This window comes from Conger conger, chromosome 8 (assembly GCF_963514075.1).
Source record: "Conger conger chromosome 8, fConCon1.1, whole genome shotgun sequence".
Classification (NCBI taxonomy): domain Eukaryota; kingdom Metazoa; phylum Chordata; class Actinopteri; order Anguilliformes; family Congridae; genus Conger; species Conger conger.
The window spans coordinates 15519670-15535320 of NC_083767.1; the positions used below are offsets into that span (position 1 = coordinate 15519670).

Consider the following 15651-nt stretch of genomic DNA (forward strand, 5'->3'; position numbering starts at 1 on the left):
GCTGCGTGTGCACCTGTCGTGTGACATGCGCGGTAGCGCGCTGCACAGCACCGGCTTCATCACTGCCTCAGAATCACGAGAAGCCGAGTCACGCTCTCAGAGTCGTAAATAGGATTATTGTGAAAGCGAAAGACTGCTTTTTTAATGTATGCATTAGTGCAATACAGAAATAGGTCAAGCTTAGTAGTAGGCTATCATATTATTCTGTTCATATTATTTTAAAGAAATCTGAATCCATTGTACATAGGCACAGAAAGGTAGACGCAAGGTAATCGATTCCAATTACTCAATAACTCGGACATTCATACACTATGGTAGCTCTCGGTTATTATCATATAAATATATATATATATATATATATATATATATATATATATATATATATATATATATATATATATATAATTATTATTATTATTATTATTATTATTATTATTTAAAAAAAATGTTTCTCTTAAAGCAGATAAAAACCACCAGAAAATTAATGCAATTTAAGAATAAATGCAGACATACTCCACCAGTTAATCATTAAAGGTGTTGTTTTTGAGATGTGGGTGTAGGTGCCAGTTCAACAGCTGAGCAGGGAAAAGAAAGAATGTATAATGCTGTGACCAATCAACCCACTTGTATTCCCATTACAGTTCAGACCATAAAAGGAATATTCAGAAAGATGTGATGCTAATGATAATCATAAAATACAGTGAAATGCAACCTAGTTCAAAAGCACACTATATGTACGGGAGACCGGGGAACAAGCTAACACTCATGTTTTTTCGCTTAATTAAAAAATGGTGGGAGTGAAACTGTTCCAACGTACCCCAACTATGGGGCAAGTTTAAGCAGCTCTGGGGCACGTTGAAACAATGTGCGAAATGTTGGGAAAACGAACTGGAAAAATGCTTTGTTTTAATACAAGTCAAAGGTTTCCGAACCTAACATTTTTCATCTGAAAATTGTCCTGAAGAAATGATCTATATTTTGTCTCTACCAACCGCATATGGCAACACTAATATGTAATGAATGTCTCGGATAAGAGCGAGTGCTAAAAAAGACTGAATTGGTACATGATATATATGGAAAATACAATGTTACATTAAAAGCTATTGTGGCTGATGCATTTATAGTAGGCGGGGGCATGTTTGAACCGTGTTTGAACACAGCGTTCCAAGTTGACTCCTGCATGGCTCACAGTTTCTGCTTGCTAGTGACATTTGTCAAAACGATACTGCTTTGATATTAAGTTTTCAAATCATCCCACCATTCACACATGAGAAGTGTGTTGCAATAACACATAAGTAAACCAAACCCATCATTCTAGCGTACAACGCAAAATCCCAATGTTTCAACATGCTCCGTTTGTGACCTGGCCTCAAAATGTAATTTAGCGTAGGACGCGGCTTAATCTGTATCTGCAAAGCTATAGCCCCTTTGAGGAGGAAGGATGCCATGATTTGTGAATTCCAGGTTGTTTCCAATTCCTTTCCTGAAGGTAGCAACAAGAGTGCGTAAGATACTACATACAGTAAATGGCAGTAAAACAGACACAGCATGAACATTGCTGTCCCACACTGAGGAGAAGCTAGATGTTAATGGGAGACTCACATTGGTGTGGTTGATATGTTGTTTAATCTGCCTACTGACTTTTTACTCTAATAACATAATTGCACAAGGGAAAGTAATCATAATGTCATCAATTATCATGTATCAAAGGCTTTAATTGAAAGCAATTAACAATGTTTATCCATGTGTTTTACTGAGAAAATAAAATAAGAAAGAGTCTATCCCGAACAGTTGAGTAGGGGTTTAATTTTCAATTGAATTAAAATGTCTTCTTCATTGAAAAATTGAGAGCAAACACAATAGAATTCATGTTGGAGGAGGACCAGGAGATAGTTAAAAGGCTTTCAGGGAGTTCTGGAAAGTATGGATGAATATTGGCATGAAAACAAAGAGAGCAAAGTTATGTGGAGTCAGAGTGCAGGATTATTCTATGTGAGCCCAAGGGAAGGGTGATGGAGGCCTTTGGAATGTGGCTATAGGAAAGGATTGAGTAAAGCTGGAAAGAGGAAAAAATCACAAATGGAAAAGTCAGACCAAATAATAGAACAGCAAGAAGAAAGAAACAGCCTATTGTATAATATTGTATTTATTATTATGCATTTGTTAAATAATGGGGCTTGTCACTATCCTCATTCCTGGACCTTATACTTATAGGTTTAAGTTTAAATTATCGCTTCTTCAAAGCAGAAGGCTATAATTAATGGCGGTTCCAGAGTAATTGTGGAAAAGTGCATTCATGCAGTATCTGTTTTGAATATATACAGTATGCCCAAGTATCGCCCCGGCACTTGTCCTGAATTTGTATCTGTCCTGAGTATACACTCAGTAGACCAGGTCTTTGATGCAAATATCTAATCAGCCAATCATGTGGCAGCAATTCACTGCATAAAAGCATGCAGACATAGTGAAGGTGTTCAGTTTTTAAAGCAGGACAGCAGCAGAAAACCATACCGGGCTCCACTCCCGGTATGGTTGCAGGATAACCACAACTGGACAGAAAGATTGGAAAAACATTGCCTGGTCTGGCTCATCTCAATTTCTGTTGTGACATGCAGATGGTAGGGTCAGAAGTTGACCTGAACAACATGAATCCATGGATCCATCCAGCCGTGTGTCAATGATTGCAGCTGGTAGTGGTGGTATAGTGGTGTGGGGTATGTTTTCTTGGCACACACTAAGCCCCTTAATACAAATTGAGCATCGTTTAAATGCCACAGCCTACCTGTGTATTGTTGCTGACCATGTTAATCTCTTTATGGCCGTAGTCTATGCTAGCTAATTCCAATGTCACAAAGAACATGTCATCTCAAGCTAGTTCCTCAAACATGATTATAAATTCCTTGTACTCCAATTGCCTACACAGTCACCGGATGTCAATCCTATAGAGCACCTTTGGGATGTGTTGGAACGGGAGATTTGTGGCAAGAATTGGCAGCAACTGCCTGATGCTATCTTGTACTGTAGATATGGACGAGGGATGTTCCAGCATTATGCCATTTGAGGTGGCTCAAACAATGTAATGATTGTTAAAGTGTGTTTTTCATAATATTTACCAAAGTCTTGTTTTAAGGTGTTCCTCAAATCCACCACAAATATTATAGTTTCTTCCAAGCTCTATTCTGTCTTTTTCATCTTTCTGATCACAATGGGTCCCACAGGGCCACTGGATGTGAATTGCAATAGTCAAGCCAGGATTTTAAGTTTACTTTTCATGATAGTTATGGACAAGATTTAATTTTATTTTTTTATGTTTGCTTCATCCCAGATGATCTAATTGGGGGATATAATAGAAACAAATTTTGTATGTGTTGTTATATATTCTTTTTTTTTTTAGTTCCCACATAGCAGTTTTTGTTTCATGATTCTCCAGTTTGCAGTGTCATCTATTTAGCATTCAGGACTGACCGTTTTTACTTCCAAATGATGTTTATTGGAACATTGTATAATTAAATTCAACTGAATGGTATTATTTTGGAATGTTGGCCAAAATACAATTTACAGAGTCTCCTTAAATGTTCTTGCATGTTGGCTGGCTTCCATGCACTGGAAGATGGTGACTCACAAACTCTTGTATATATCCTGCTTAGTATATCGCTGCAGGATATTCAGGTTAGAGACTCAGTTTGTCTGTGTATAATCATGACAGTGAAAACGGTTCTTGTGATAGAGGGTGATTAGTCCATTATCAGTAGACCATTATGCGCGGTCCTGCAAATCATAGAGTCATGCACTGTAACATTCCTTGGAATTTCCCAAGCCTTTCATTTCCTGATTTGCTTGTGTATCACACTGATAATTTTCCCTCTGCAATAAATCATATTTTATTGGAAACTATGAAGATGGTAATTTCTCCCAAGTTGTAATGCTTAAGATATCGTTATAAAGTAGGAGGCTATGAAATTACTTGCTTATTATGTATCACATTTTTCTTTGTGGAAGGTATGATATTCTAAAGCATATTCCATTCTATGATATATTCAGCATATGATATCTCATGTGAATTCAGCTCTTGTTCACTAATGACAAAAAACAAATACAGAATGAAGTGTGCCTATACCTAAGCAAAGTAGTTGCCTACTGTAAGAGAATATTTAATGAGCTGGGGTTTCTGGGTGGCTAATCTGTTTAAGGCACAAATCAAGTTCCAGAGCATGGATGAGCCACATGGTATGGGATAAAAACCTGACTATGCCAGTGCTGACTGTAATGGGCTTAATTGGTTGGTGGAAACATTGCCTGTGGTTAAGGAGGCTTCTGACAGCGGAGTGCCTTTGCTTACTACTGTCAAGCAACTCCTTGCTGGTTACCTGGGCACCTGCAAATCCACCAGTGAAAATGATAATACAAAATAATTTGTTATTCAGCCTACACTAAAATGCCTTACAGTTGATGAGAGTGAATGCGGGGTTATGCGGGGTAAAGGGCCTTGCTCAAGGGCCCAACCTCTGTGTGGATCATATCATGGCTACACCAGAGCCACCAATCCCCCAGGTCCCAGTCATGTACCATAGTCACTAAGCTATCTATTTATTTTTATTTATGCATGTGTCTCTTTTACTTATATATACAGTAGGGTCCAAAAGTCCAGAGACCACCAGTGAAAATGCTTCTATTTTACATTATTTTCTAATTTAATACTCAATTTGGGCAAAAAGTTATATCTTAGAAAAATGTACATTCATTTCTATTTGGTATGTCTGCCTTCTGCTTTAATGGCAGTGTGCACTGGACTCCACAAATCAGTGCAAAACCTGATGATCCATGTTATCCCAGCATTATTTGACAATGTTCAGTGAATGTTTGACTGAATACTTTGCTTTTGTCAGTCTTCAAGTGCCCCCATTAATTTTCAAAGGGGTTGAGGTCAGGTGATTGTCAGTGGGGTTGAGGTCAGGTGATTGTCAGTGGGGTTGTTCTGGTGATTATGGATTGTGCAGCACTCCTTTCTCTTCTTTTGCCTTCAAGTAGTTCTTGCAAAGCTTTGAAGTAACTTTCATTTGTTTTACATTTTTCAAAATCCTAAAACTTTCTGTTTATTTTCATGATTACATGAACGCTCTCAAGATTTACAATGTGGTCACAGACTTTTGGACCTCTCTGTATACATAAATCAAAATAAATAAAAACAAACAAATATGTAAAAATGCAAACTTAATATACAATATATGCAATCAGAAAAAAAACACCAATAATGAGTGGCAGAAAAAAATTAGTCATGACAAGCTAGGTATAAAATGCGCTAAAAAGAAAAGTTCTTAGCCTGCTTATAAAAATGGTGATTTTGGGGTTGGCGTGTCTCAGGTTATCTGGCAGTCTGTTCCAGCACGTGGGACAATAGAAACAGAAGGCTGCTTCACCAGGCTACAGACTGTCCCCTTTAATCTGCCCATGGAGTGCCTTCCTCCGACTCTTCTGTGTGTAAGCCTGGCTTGTGAGCTGTGATGTGACAAGAAGCATTGCTTGGCACTGTGTGCTATGAAGAAGAAAAGCATTTACTGGTCTGTGCTCTCCCAGATCCAAAATGGAGGTTCCAGCAATCCAAAATTGGGGGGAATAGGAAGGAAAGTCCATTCAAAAAGAAATGAGAAGTTGCACCCCTGAACCCGGTACTGTAAATGATCAGCAAATCCTGACATACAATGTGTCTAAATGAACAATAATTGATTCCGATAAAGAGCAATGGACCCTTTAGTAGCATTTAACACTGGTAGCTTCCATAGCAGGGCGGCCTGTGGTGTAGTGGTTAAGGTACATGACTGGGACCCACAAGGTCGGTGGTTTAATCCCCGGTGTAGCCACAATAAGATCCGCACAGCCATTAGGCTCTTGAGCAAGGCCCTGAACCCTGCATTGCTCCAGGGGAGGATTGTCTCCTGCTTAGTCTAATCAACTGTACATCGCTCTGGATAAGAGTGTCTGCTAAATGCCAATAATATAATATATAATATTGCTGAAACATAATTGAAATAGTATTCCTTGTTCCCCATAACCTCTGTAATTCTAGTATTTAGTTGTAGATTCTGTTGTTTCTCATGTGAGAACTACATGATTGACACCCAGAGCCCAGGTTTGTGGTGATTCTTAATACAAATCAATTCATTACTTCCTTTGGCCATCAGATGTTTTGTCATCTGAAATTGGTTGTGATGGACCAAAGTAAAATGAAGGGGAAGACTGTGGATATAAATATATTAGTAGTATGAACTGTCCAATCATAGGTTTGAAATAAGGTATTAATTTATTCTCAGCATGGCAATCAGAATTACAACGATTGGCAATTTTACCATCTTAGCACTGGGCTGTCATCCTCTATCAAGCATACATGTGCATCAATCCGCTTCATCCCATGGAAATAATGATATGCTTACCCCCTGTGAGTCATCCAGCCAGGCATGCATATTGCCTTCTCTGAAGAGAGTAACAGGAAAAAGAGAAGAAAGCAGGAATGACTGCAAATGTCAAGAGCTTGCATGTTGGCATGCAGAGCACATAAGAGGAATAATTCTTGTTTTATGCATTATTAAAGCACCTGAAATCATGCTGTGCATTTGAGCCTGGCATATGATGCAAGTAATTCATTTGAAATGGAACATATTATGAAAAATATATTTTATTTAAAAAGGCCACAACCCTGTTCATACACTGTTAAAATTTGAATTTGTAATGCCTGTATATCAACAACTATTTGCAGGAAATAAATGAGACCTCAGACTCTTGCTTTCAGAGTAGTGCTGATGTTTATAATCAGTCTGCATGTTGGACAAGCACGCCCATTTTATCAGCCAGGATTACTTTTGGTTATTGTTTGTCCAACAAAACATGAAACACTACCAGCTGATATAGCTTTGAAGCTAAAATCAGCATGCTGAGTGAATGTGCAATGGAATATCCCACTTTGGGTGCTTCATCTAGATTTGCTTAAAAGCTTTATTCATATAATCTCAGATAGAGTGGAATATTTGAGCACTTTATTTGGTATTTATTAGACTTATTTGTCTGCTGCCGTAGCCTATCCACTTAAGGGGTTTGATGCATTGTGTGTTCAGAGATGCTCTTCTGCGTACCACTGTTGTAATGTGTGGTTATTTATGTTACTGTCACCTTCCTGTCAGCTTTGACCAGTCTGGCCCTTCTCCACTGACTTGTCTCATTAACAAGGCATTTCTGCCCACAGAACAGCTGCTCACTGGATGTTTTTCGCACCATTCTCTGCAAGCTCTAGAGACTGCTGTGTGAAAATCCCAGGAGATCAGCAGTTTCTGATATACTCAAACCACCCTGTCTGGCACGAAAAATCATTCCACGGTCAAAGTCAATTTGATCACATTTTTTCCAAATTCTGACATTTGGTCTGAAAAACACCTAAACCTCTTGACTATGCATGCTTTTATGCATTTACGTGCTGCCAGATGATTGGCTGATTAACTATTTACATTAGCAAACTGGTGTGCAGGTCTACCTAATAAAATAGTGAGTGTACAATGTCATTTTCACTGAGATGATGAATCAAATATAATACACCATCATACAGTACTTGTATTGAAAATATTCAAATGCAAATAATCAATAAGGCCTAGCCCTATGGCTTTGTCCTTAATATACTGCTATACACTGCATCTGGTTGCATTCTCTAGTGGGCTTCACAGTAAATAATACTGAAATAGCTGAACTAATGGGCAGTCACTCAAGTGCTACAACCTGAAGATGCTGATATGTAGAAAAATGTGCCGAAACCTAGCAGTGTGTCATATGTCATATATTACTCTTAAATCTAACTTATAGTGCTGTCCATATGTATTTTGACAGTGACACATTTTTTGGTAGTTTTCCACCTGCACTCCAACAAACAAACAGTTGAAATAAAACAATCAAACAATACAGTATGTGGGTAAAGTGCACATTCTGGGGGGTTTTACATTCATATTGGGTCAACATTATAGGAATTACAGCACTTTTTAAAAGCCCCCTCCCCCTCCCCCAAATTAACACAAACAAAAAGTAATCCTTTTAAATATTTTTTTGCAAATCCTTTGCAATCAATGACTGCCTGAAGTCTACGGCCCATAGACATCACCAGATGCTATGTATCTTCCGTGGTAATGCTCTGCCAGGCCTGAACTGCAGCCGTCTTCAGCTCCTGCTTTTTTTGGGCATTTTTTGCCTTAAGTCTCCTCTTTAATTGGATTGAGGTCAGGTGATTGGCCTGTGAAGAACATTTCACTTTTTGTCCTGAAAACCTCTTGGTTGTCTTGGCTGTATGTTTTGGATCATTGCCCTGCTGCATGATGAAGCGTCGTCAGTTTTGATGCATTTTCTTGGATCTGAGCAGATGTTTATGTATACTTCGGCATTTATCCTGCTGCTGCCGTCATCAGTGACATCATCAATGAACAGAAGTGAGCCAGCTCCAGCGACAGACCCACATGCCCAAGCCATACTGTAACACTATCTCTACAATGTTTGACAGACGAGGGGGGATGCTTTGGATCATGAGCTGTTCCTTTTTTCCCACACTTTCCTCTTTCCATCACTCATTTGTCTCATCTGCTTTTGTTCCAGAACTCTATAGTTTTTTTTTTTTTTATGTACATTTTTGCAAACTGTAACCTGGCCATTCTATCCTTGAGGCTTGCCAGGGGTTTGTATCTTGTGGTGAACCCTCTGAGGTTATGCTGGCATAGTCTTCTCTTGATGGCCGTCTTTGACACATCTACACCTACATCCTGGAGAGTGTTCTCGATCTGTTGAACAGTTACAAAGGGATTTTTCTTCACCATTCAAATAATTGTTCTGTCATCCACTACACTGGTAGTGCCGTGGTCTGCCATGTCGTTTTCCATTGCTCACCCATACGTTCTTGCTTCTTAACAATGTACCAAACAGTTGATTTTGAAACACCTCCTTTTTTGTCTATGTCTCTGATAGATTTATTCTGATTTTTCATCTTAATGATGGCAAGCTTTACTGCCAATGACACTTCTTTGGTCCGCATATTGAATGACAACAACATACTACAAATGCATAAGGCACTCTGAGACACCTTTTGCTAGCTCTTTTATGCATGAACTAATGATGAAAGGTAACAAACCTGTCTGAGACACCGATTTTCCAATTGTCCAATTACTTTTGGTCCCATAAAATGTGCATACTATGTATAAAAAGGGCTGTAGTTCCTACACGATTCACCCAATATGGATGTAAAAATCTTCAAATTAAAGCTGGAAGTCTGCACTTTTCCTTCATAGTGCTTTGTTTTGTCTGTCTGTTTGCTGGAGTACAGAGTGAATGTATAAAGAAGAATGTGTCACTGTCCGTATACTTAAGGACGGCACTGTACTGCTTGTAGCACTCATTCCAGGGACCTGTGCGTACCCTAGTGTCTCAACAAATGGAATGGAGAGCCTGTTTCAGTCAGGAGAGCCAGGATAGTAAAACAGCCACACGCACCCAAGGCAACTCTCTGACTCATCTTTGGACTGATGGCAGGGCATGACATTTGATATGATTTTCACTACATGCCATTTTTGACATGCTTAGCTAGTGTATCTACCATCACAGGACATAAGAATTGGGAAAGCTGGTGTTCATTTTGTCCATGGCATGGTCATCATAATGCATGATGCACAGCTCAGCTACACTTAAACTTCCAAGTAATGGCTTGCCAGAAGTACATGAGCAGAAAATGCATCTGGAAAGCTGTCACCTTTCCAGCTGTACTCGCCAAAAGCAGCTTCTGAATCATTGAGTCCAAAAGATATTTGACTTTCTGTTCTTGGCCTATTGTGAAAATCAATGGGTATAGGAGACGATATGGTTAATACTGTCGAGCAAAGACAAGGACAAGGGGTCTGATTGCATACTTAACAATAACATACTTTCTATACCATATAGCTACATGCACATTTTCAAACATTGATAGTGAATTACTGAAAAGCTGGTGGTGAAATGGTATGAAAATACAAAATGAATTGTTTTGTATGTACAATAGCTTTCAATAATTAATATAAATGCAAATACAAACCAGTGATCTATAGGAGTGACTTGTGTAATGCTGTTCACACAGTGCCAAATAACTATTTAGTCAAGCAATGTTAACATGCACAATACTATCACAGTCAGAGATGCCCACAAGGATCTTAAAAAGCTATTGTGATATCAGGTTCCACTTGTGGGATAGTTAGAATGTGTAAATAGAATTCCACGGTCTTTGCAAATATCTATGGCAAATAGGGAAAAAAATATTTAAAAAAATAAATTTCTGCATGTTCAACAGCGATTGTTTATGCAATCTACTGTATGAAATGCAGAACATTTGTGAAGGCTAATTACAGAATTGTAGCTTCAGGGAATGCCACCAGGTGTCTCTAGCCTCAAAGCAAATATAGCATTAAAATGTACAGAACTAGAACCAGTTAATTCTAAAATGCTAAAATGTAATAATTTATTGTAAAAATATTAATTATTTGAATGAAACAATTATAACAATTATCTATAAGCTTCCGCAACTAATTGATAAACGTGGTTCCAGCCAGATAAATGTGGAATCCAAACCAGAAAATGAAGCCTTTTCCAGGAGGAAAAATGAAATAAAAATGTGTGCATTTTTCTTTTCAGGTATTAAAAAATCAATAAATGAGATGCAGCAAATACTGACAGATTTACAGTACATGCCTACACATTATTGTGTATGCATATAGGAAGAAAGAAATAGATGAGTAAATGTTTTTAGAAGAGTTACTGCTTACTGCATCTTGGCTGCCAAAGACTTTTACTTGCAGCTGTCTCCCGTGGAAAAAATGACTAATTACACATTTCCCATCCTCGCCAACAAACTGCAAAACTTTCATCACTTTTTATTAATCAGAGCTAACAGGAACTAGGGGAAATTTGGACTTGACTTCAGATTCTGTGAACGAGTGAAGCTGACATTTCCATACAGTCTTCTGCTGTGAGATGAAATACGCTCTGCAATCAATATAAAGCTACTGTGCATTATTTGAATAAATAAATCAGCAATAAGTAGTACTTTACAAAGATATTTTTGTCTGGAAAGACAGAAAATGTCTTATTTAAAGAATAATAAATGTAGAAATATGATGCCCTGCCACATTAACGTGATGCATGTCTCCGGCGGAAGCTGGTATAAATCAGAGGTTGTTCTTTTAAAGCACGGGTTTACTTTTCTTTACATTCTGAACGAGATGCATCATTCTATTGTATCCCCGTTGCTGACTTCATATTAAATGCCTGTGATGCCTCAATGATTTAATACATCTCTGCTTAAATGTTCATCGCATGCTCCTTTTGTATTAAAGCATGAACGATACACAAGACCACCAGGGAAGTGTCAGAGGAGTGGGCCCAAGTAGACAAAACACTGAGCTTCGCACACAAAAACTATGTTTGCTGGGAAAAAAAGAGAGAAAGATTCCATGCATTAAGGTGCTGACAGCCGCCTGCAGACTCTGGGGTGGAACACGATACTTTCTCTTGCACAAAAAAAGCCGGGCCACGTATTGAAATGCACGAGGGATCTCTAAACATGACTGTTAGCCCGGGCCGCTCACTTGCCTACCTACTGTATCATGGAAACTAACAGCTCTGATGGGCTTCAGTCTGCAAATCGTTAAAACATTGTTTCTGATTTCACAGCGAAAGGAAGGTTGAGAAGGCCTTTTTTTTTACGTTCTGACATGGAGGTAAATTGTTGTACGATTGCATCATGTCTCTGGCATTAGAACCAGTTCAATGTGTACACGATTTAACTCTGTGGGTCTGCTTAAACACTAACAGGAATTCATGACTTATGGAATCCATCGACAGTGAAGAGATGAGAGTAACCACTTGAGATTATTTTTTAATTTGGGTATTGTATGCAGTCACAAATTGGAAACAGAAGGAAGCCACAGTGTCTTCAGTTTTCATATACGGAATTGAGAAGTTTTAGCACTTCCCAGAGGACACATTAATTAATTATTGCAGATTATTCAAAGTAATTTGCAGTATGGCAGAACAGGAAAAACAATGGTGAGATGATGAAATGGTAAAATGTAATTAATGTCTACTTATGATTCACAGTCTTAATGGGGGATGATATGTGGAAGACTAATTGTTTTTAAATATTTTCTGACATGCCTTCCTCTTCTGGGACCATAACAAATACGCATCTCATCAGCAGATGTATCTACACAGCAAAAGACAGCAGTCTGCATTTCACACCAGACCCCATTGTTTGGATCCATTGTAAGAATGATACATTTACTGTTTAGTGTTAATATTGAACAGCAAATCCATCTTTAACTCATACTTATTGATGCTGGAGATTATTATCAAAACTGTATGTCTTTGATACTACACCACAAAATACCTTGGTACGACTACTGCTACTACTACTACTACTACTACTACTACTACTACTACTGCAACTAATAATAAATCAGGCTTTAATATAACTGTTCAATTCTCAAACTGTGAGAAAAAAAACCCTACAACGGATGTTAATTGTACATTCAATTAAATTATTTTTCCCATTGATACAGGCCACCCGGAGCTTTGTGTATTTTCACTGCATTTCTCTCTTTTGCAAATCTGTTTTGCAAAATCATAATTGTTACTATAGTGTGCTCACTAGGGCCCAAATTAAAATGTACAAATTTGAAGAAAATATCTGTGATTCTAGTCACAGTCAATAGCTGCGACTGAACCGTTAACACGTCTTAAGGGAGTTTCCTTAGCTGGGAAGTTCAACTTACGTAGCCTACGGCACCTGTTGTGCGGCTAGTTGGCAGCTAACGTTCACCCAAAATCTAAAACCTGCCCTCTGAGCAGAGGAAAGCAATTCGGTCTGCTGCGCATAGGATCAGACTTCACTCAACACCAGGATACTTTTTTTTTCCTTTTCGCAGGATCATCCGGAATCTCAACTGCCGACGGGCAGAAACGTATTTTCCAAGCTGCGTTGAACACATCTTTGCAGAGAATGCCAGACTTGTCAAAGCACAAGTGAGCCTCTGGATTTTATAGAGCTGAAGGGAGAACGAATGCATTAGCGAACACTTTGGAAGTGGAGAAACACCCACCGGAGACAAATATCTCTATTTGAAGAAAACTTATGTAGCCTACATATTTTAAAGAATCCTCTAATCCTTGTATCAAATGAAGTTTTCTGAACTGAGTGACCCAGGGATTTTCCCTTGAAAAGGACACATTTATTTCGACGCTTTACCTCCTCTGTCTAACGGATAGCTTAACTTTCCTTGTGTGCAAAAGTTTCAGCGGAGTTAACAGGTGCTCCGCTCTTGCATCCTTCTAGCTTCTATGACGTGCCTGTCTTGAACTGGACTGTTGAGGGTAAGAGGATACAGTGCCAAGCTATGCACTTTCTCCTTTATTTTTTACTTTTTTGAAGGGAGACTTTTGGATGGGATTATGTGGACACTACTTTGTGTTTACCCTCTACAAATGTGTCCAAAACAGGATCAGTACTTTCTTCCAGACGAAGTTTGTGGATGGTGAAATTCACTTCGCATCGACAGACCTCAAGTGCCTAGTGCGTGCTGATCAACACAAATCCAAATGATCCTGTCATTTCTGCTCCTCCTTGTATCTGCAGTCCAGCATCATGCGTCGAACGCTGAATCCAGCCCTAGCAGCAAGTTTCAACACACAAATGTGAAGGAACAAAACGGTAAGTTGGTTTCTTGGATAACAATGTTGCCATACATTTGTCGTGACTTCTCTCGAGGTTAGAGTGGCCCGGTGAATATATACGTCCACAAAGCGAAAGTTTATTTAAGAACAAGAACTCCTTTTCTTCTGCATACATTTTCCTTGAGGTTCACAGTATGTGAATGAATGCCTTTTATTCGGTCGAAACAGCACAATTCCGCAAAGGAAATGGAAATTACTTTAAACTTTCAAGTGTAGCTTTCTCGGGAGTGTTTGAATGCGTAAAAAAACTCAAATCCAAAGTCCCTTGAGAGCAGAGTTCTTTATAACCGTGAAAGACTTCTTTCATGGAGAGCGATCCGCTTCGGGCTGTGTAATTTTCGTACCCTCTGAACTCTCACTCATTTGCACTGTTTATTTCTCCAGTTCAGTTTAGTCTCGGACTATAGTTTACTGCCTCCTTTAATTCAAGGAATCACTGGTGAGTACACGAGAGCTATTGCACACATGCTCTCATCGGAAAGTAGGCTACTACTGTATGTCTTTCTTGGTGACATGTTTTAATTTACTGTACTCAACGAATACGTTATGTGGAGTTCATGGATGTTCTGTGACCTTCCGACGTAGTTAATTCATTTATTCAAGATCTTTTGATTTGATTTGATTTGAACATCGAAAGATTCAAGTTAGCTAATACTGCAAGTTATTATTCATTTATTTCTATATTTTCTATATTTTACTACTGAGTAGGGCTCTCAGATGGAAAATGTATTCAAATACAATTAGAGTTGTTTCAGTTTATAAATGTTTCCAACTTCATACATACTTTCCCAAAATCAGCAAGAGTGCATTTCTTCTTAAACTGTATGTACTTTTATATTGTCTATCATAGCTTCTTTCACATTTCGCCGATGGTGCATGCATGATTGCGTATTAAAAGCAATGGCCATGACAAATGATCCTTGTCCTTCAGTTTCCTGGTCAAAGGGGATCCTTCCCTCATTATGCCAATGAACTACACATTGTCACCCCCATGTTTTCTATGAAAGTGATGACATTCATCACCTGTTTGCTAGACAGGACGCTGGACAAAGCCTGACCCCAAGACTGCTTCTGTCTAATCAATGGATATTTGAGAAACTGCTGGTTGGAGGCCAGCATCAAAATCACCAGAAAAGAAGCCACTCAGTCAGTTGTGTGGCTTTTGACCTAGCCATGTGACTGTTTAGTTCGAGGTCTATTTTTCAATCCAAGTTGCTGGATGTTTCATACTCAATGACAGGTTAAGATTCATATGTGAAACCAAAGACCCGTAGCAGCTCTGGAAGAAATAACATCTTGTCCCTTCATCTTAAAGGGTGACAGAATGACTGCACAGGGATATTTTTTGTCATACTTGCATAAGCTCCAGGTATAATTCATCCCCTGTAGAGATTGGCTTTTTTGGCTAGCCCTCCGATATGATGCTCAACGTGGCGGGGAGGAAACAAGTGTGTTTATTGTGAAGTTGTGAAATCACAAGGCAGGAAGTGTTCATTTGCACAAGGCTAAATAAACAGTGTAGCAAAGAAAGGCCTTTGTTTGTTTTATTGCATTCAAGTGTGAGAACGATAGCTAGTCACCAAAGAAGGAATTGGCCATTCAAAGCCTTGACTTGGGAGCACAAGTTTCTTATCAATTGTCTATATTAGTAGCCAACTTCTGTACCAACCAGACACATATAACACTTCCCCCTGTCAATGACAGCTAGTAGGTTGGGGCAATAGTTAATCTCTTGTGTGGTTGGAACCGGTCTGGAATTCAGACATACCTGTGGAAACTCAAATCAGAAATTCCAAATGGAATTTACCTACAGTACCCTCAATCTGCACCTTACTAGTGAGGAGGATGCAGTAATGTCAAAGTAAAGTAACCTCTGTGTAC

General features: G+C 38.7%; 1 protein-coding gene across 1 annotated transcript in view; it reads left to right on the forward strand.

Annotated features, from left to right (window-relative positions):
- Nucleotides 1-25: 25 nt before the first annotated feature.
- LOC133135146 (platelet-derived growth factor C-like) overlaps nucleotides 26-15651 on the forward strand; it is a 67285-nt gene continuing 51659 nt past the window's right edge. Inside the window, exons 1-3 of the mRNA XM_061251939.1 lie at nucleotides 26-104; nucleotides 13330-13410; nucleotides 13673-13747. Of these exons, the coding sequence (XP_061107923.1) occupies nucleotides 26-104; nucleotides 13330-13410; nucleotides 13673-13747 (235 nt within the window). The remainder of the gene's footprint in view (nucleotides 105-13329; nucleotides 13411-13672; nucleotides 13748-15651) is intronic.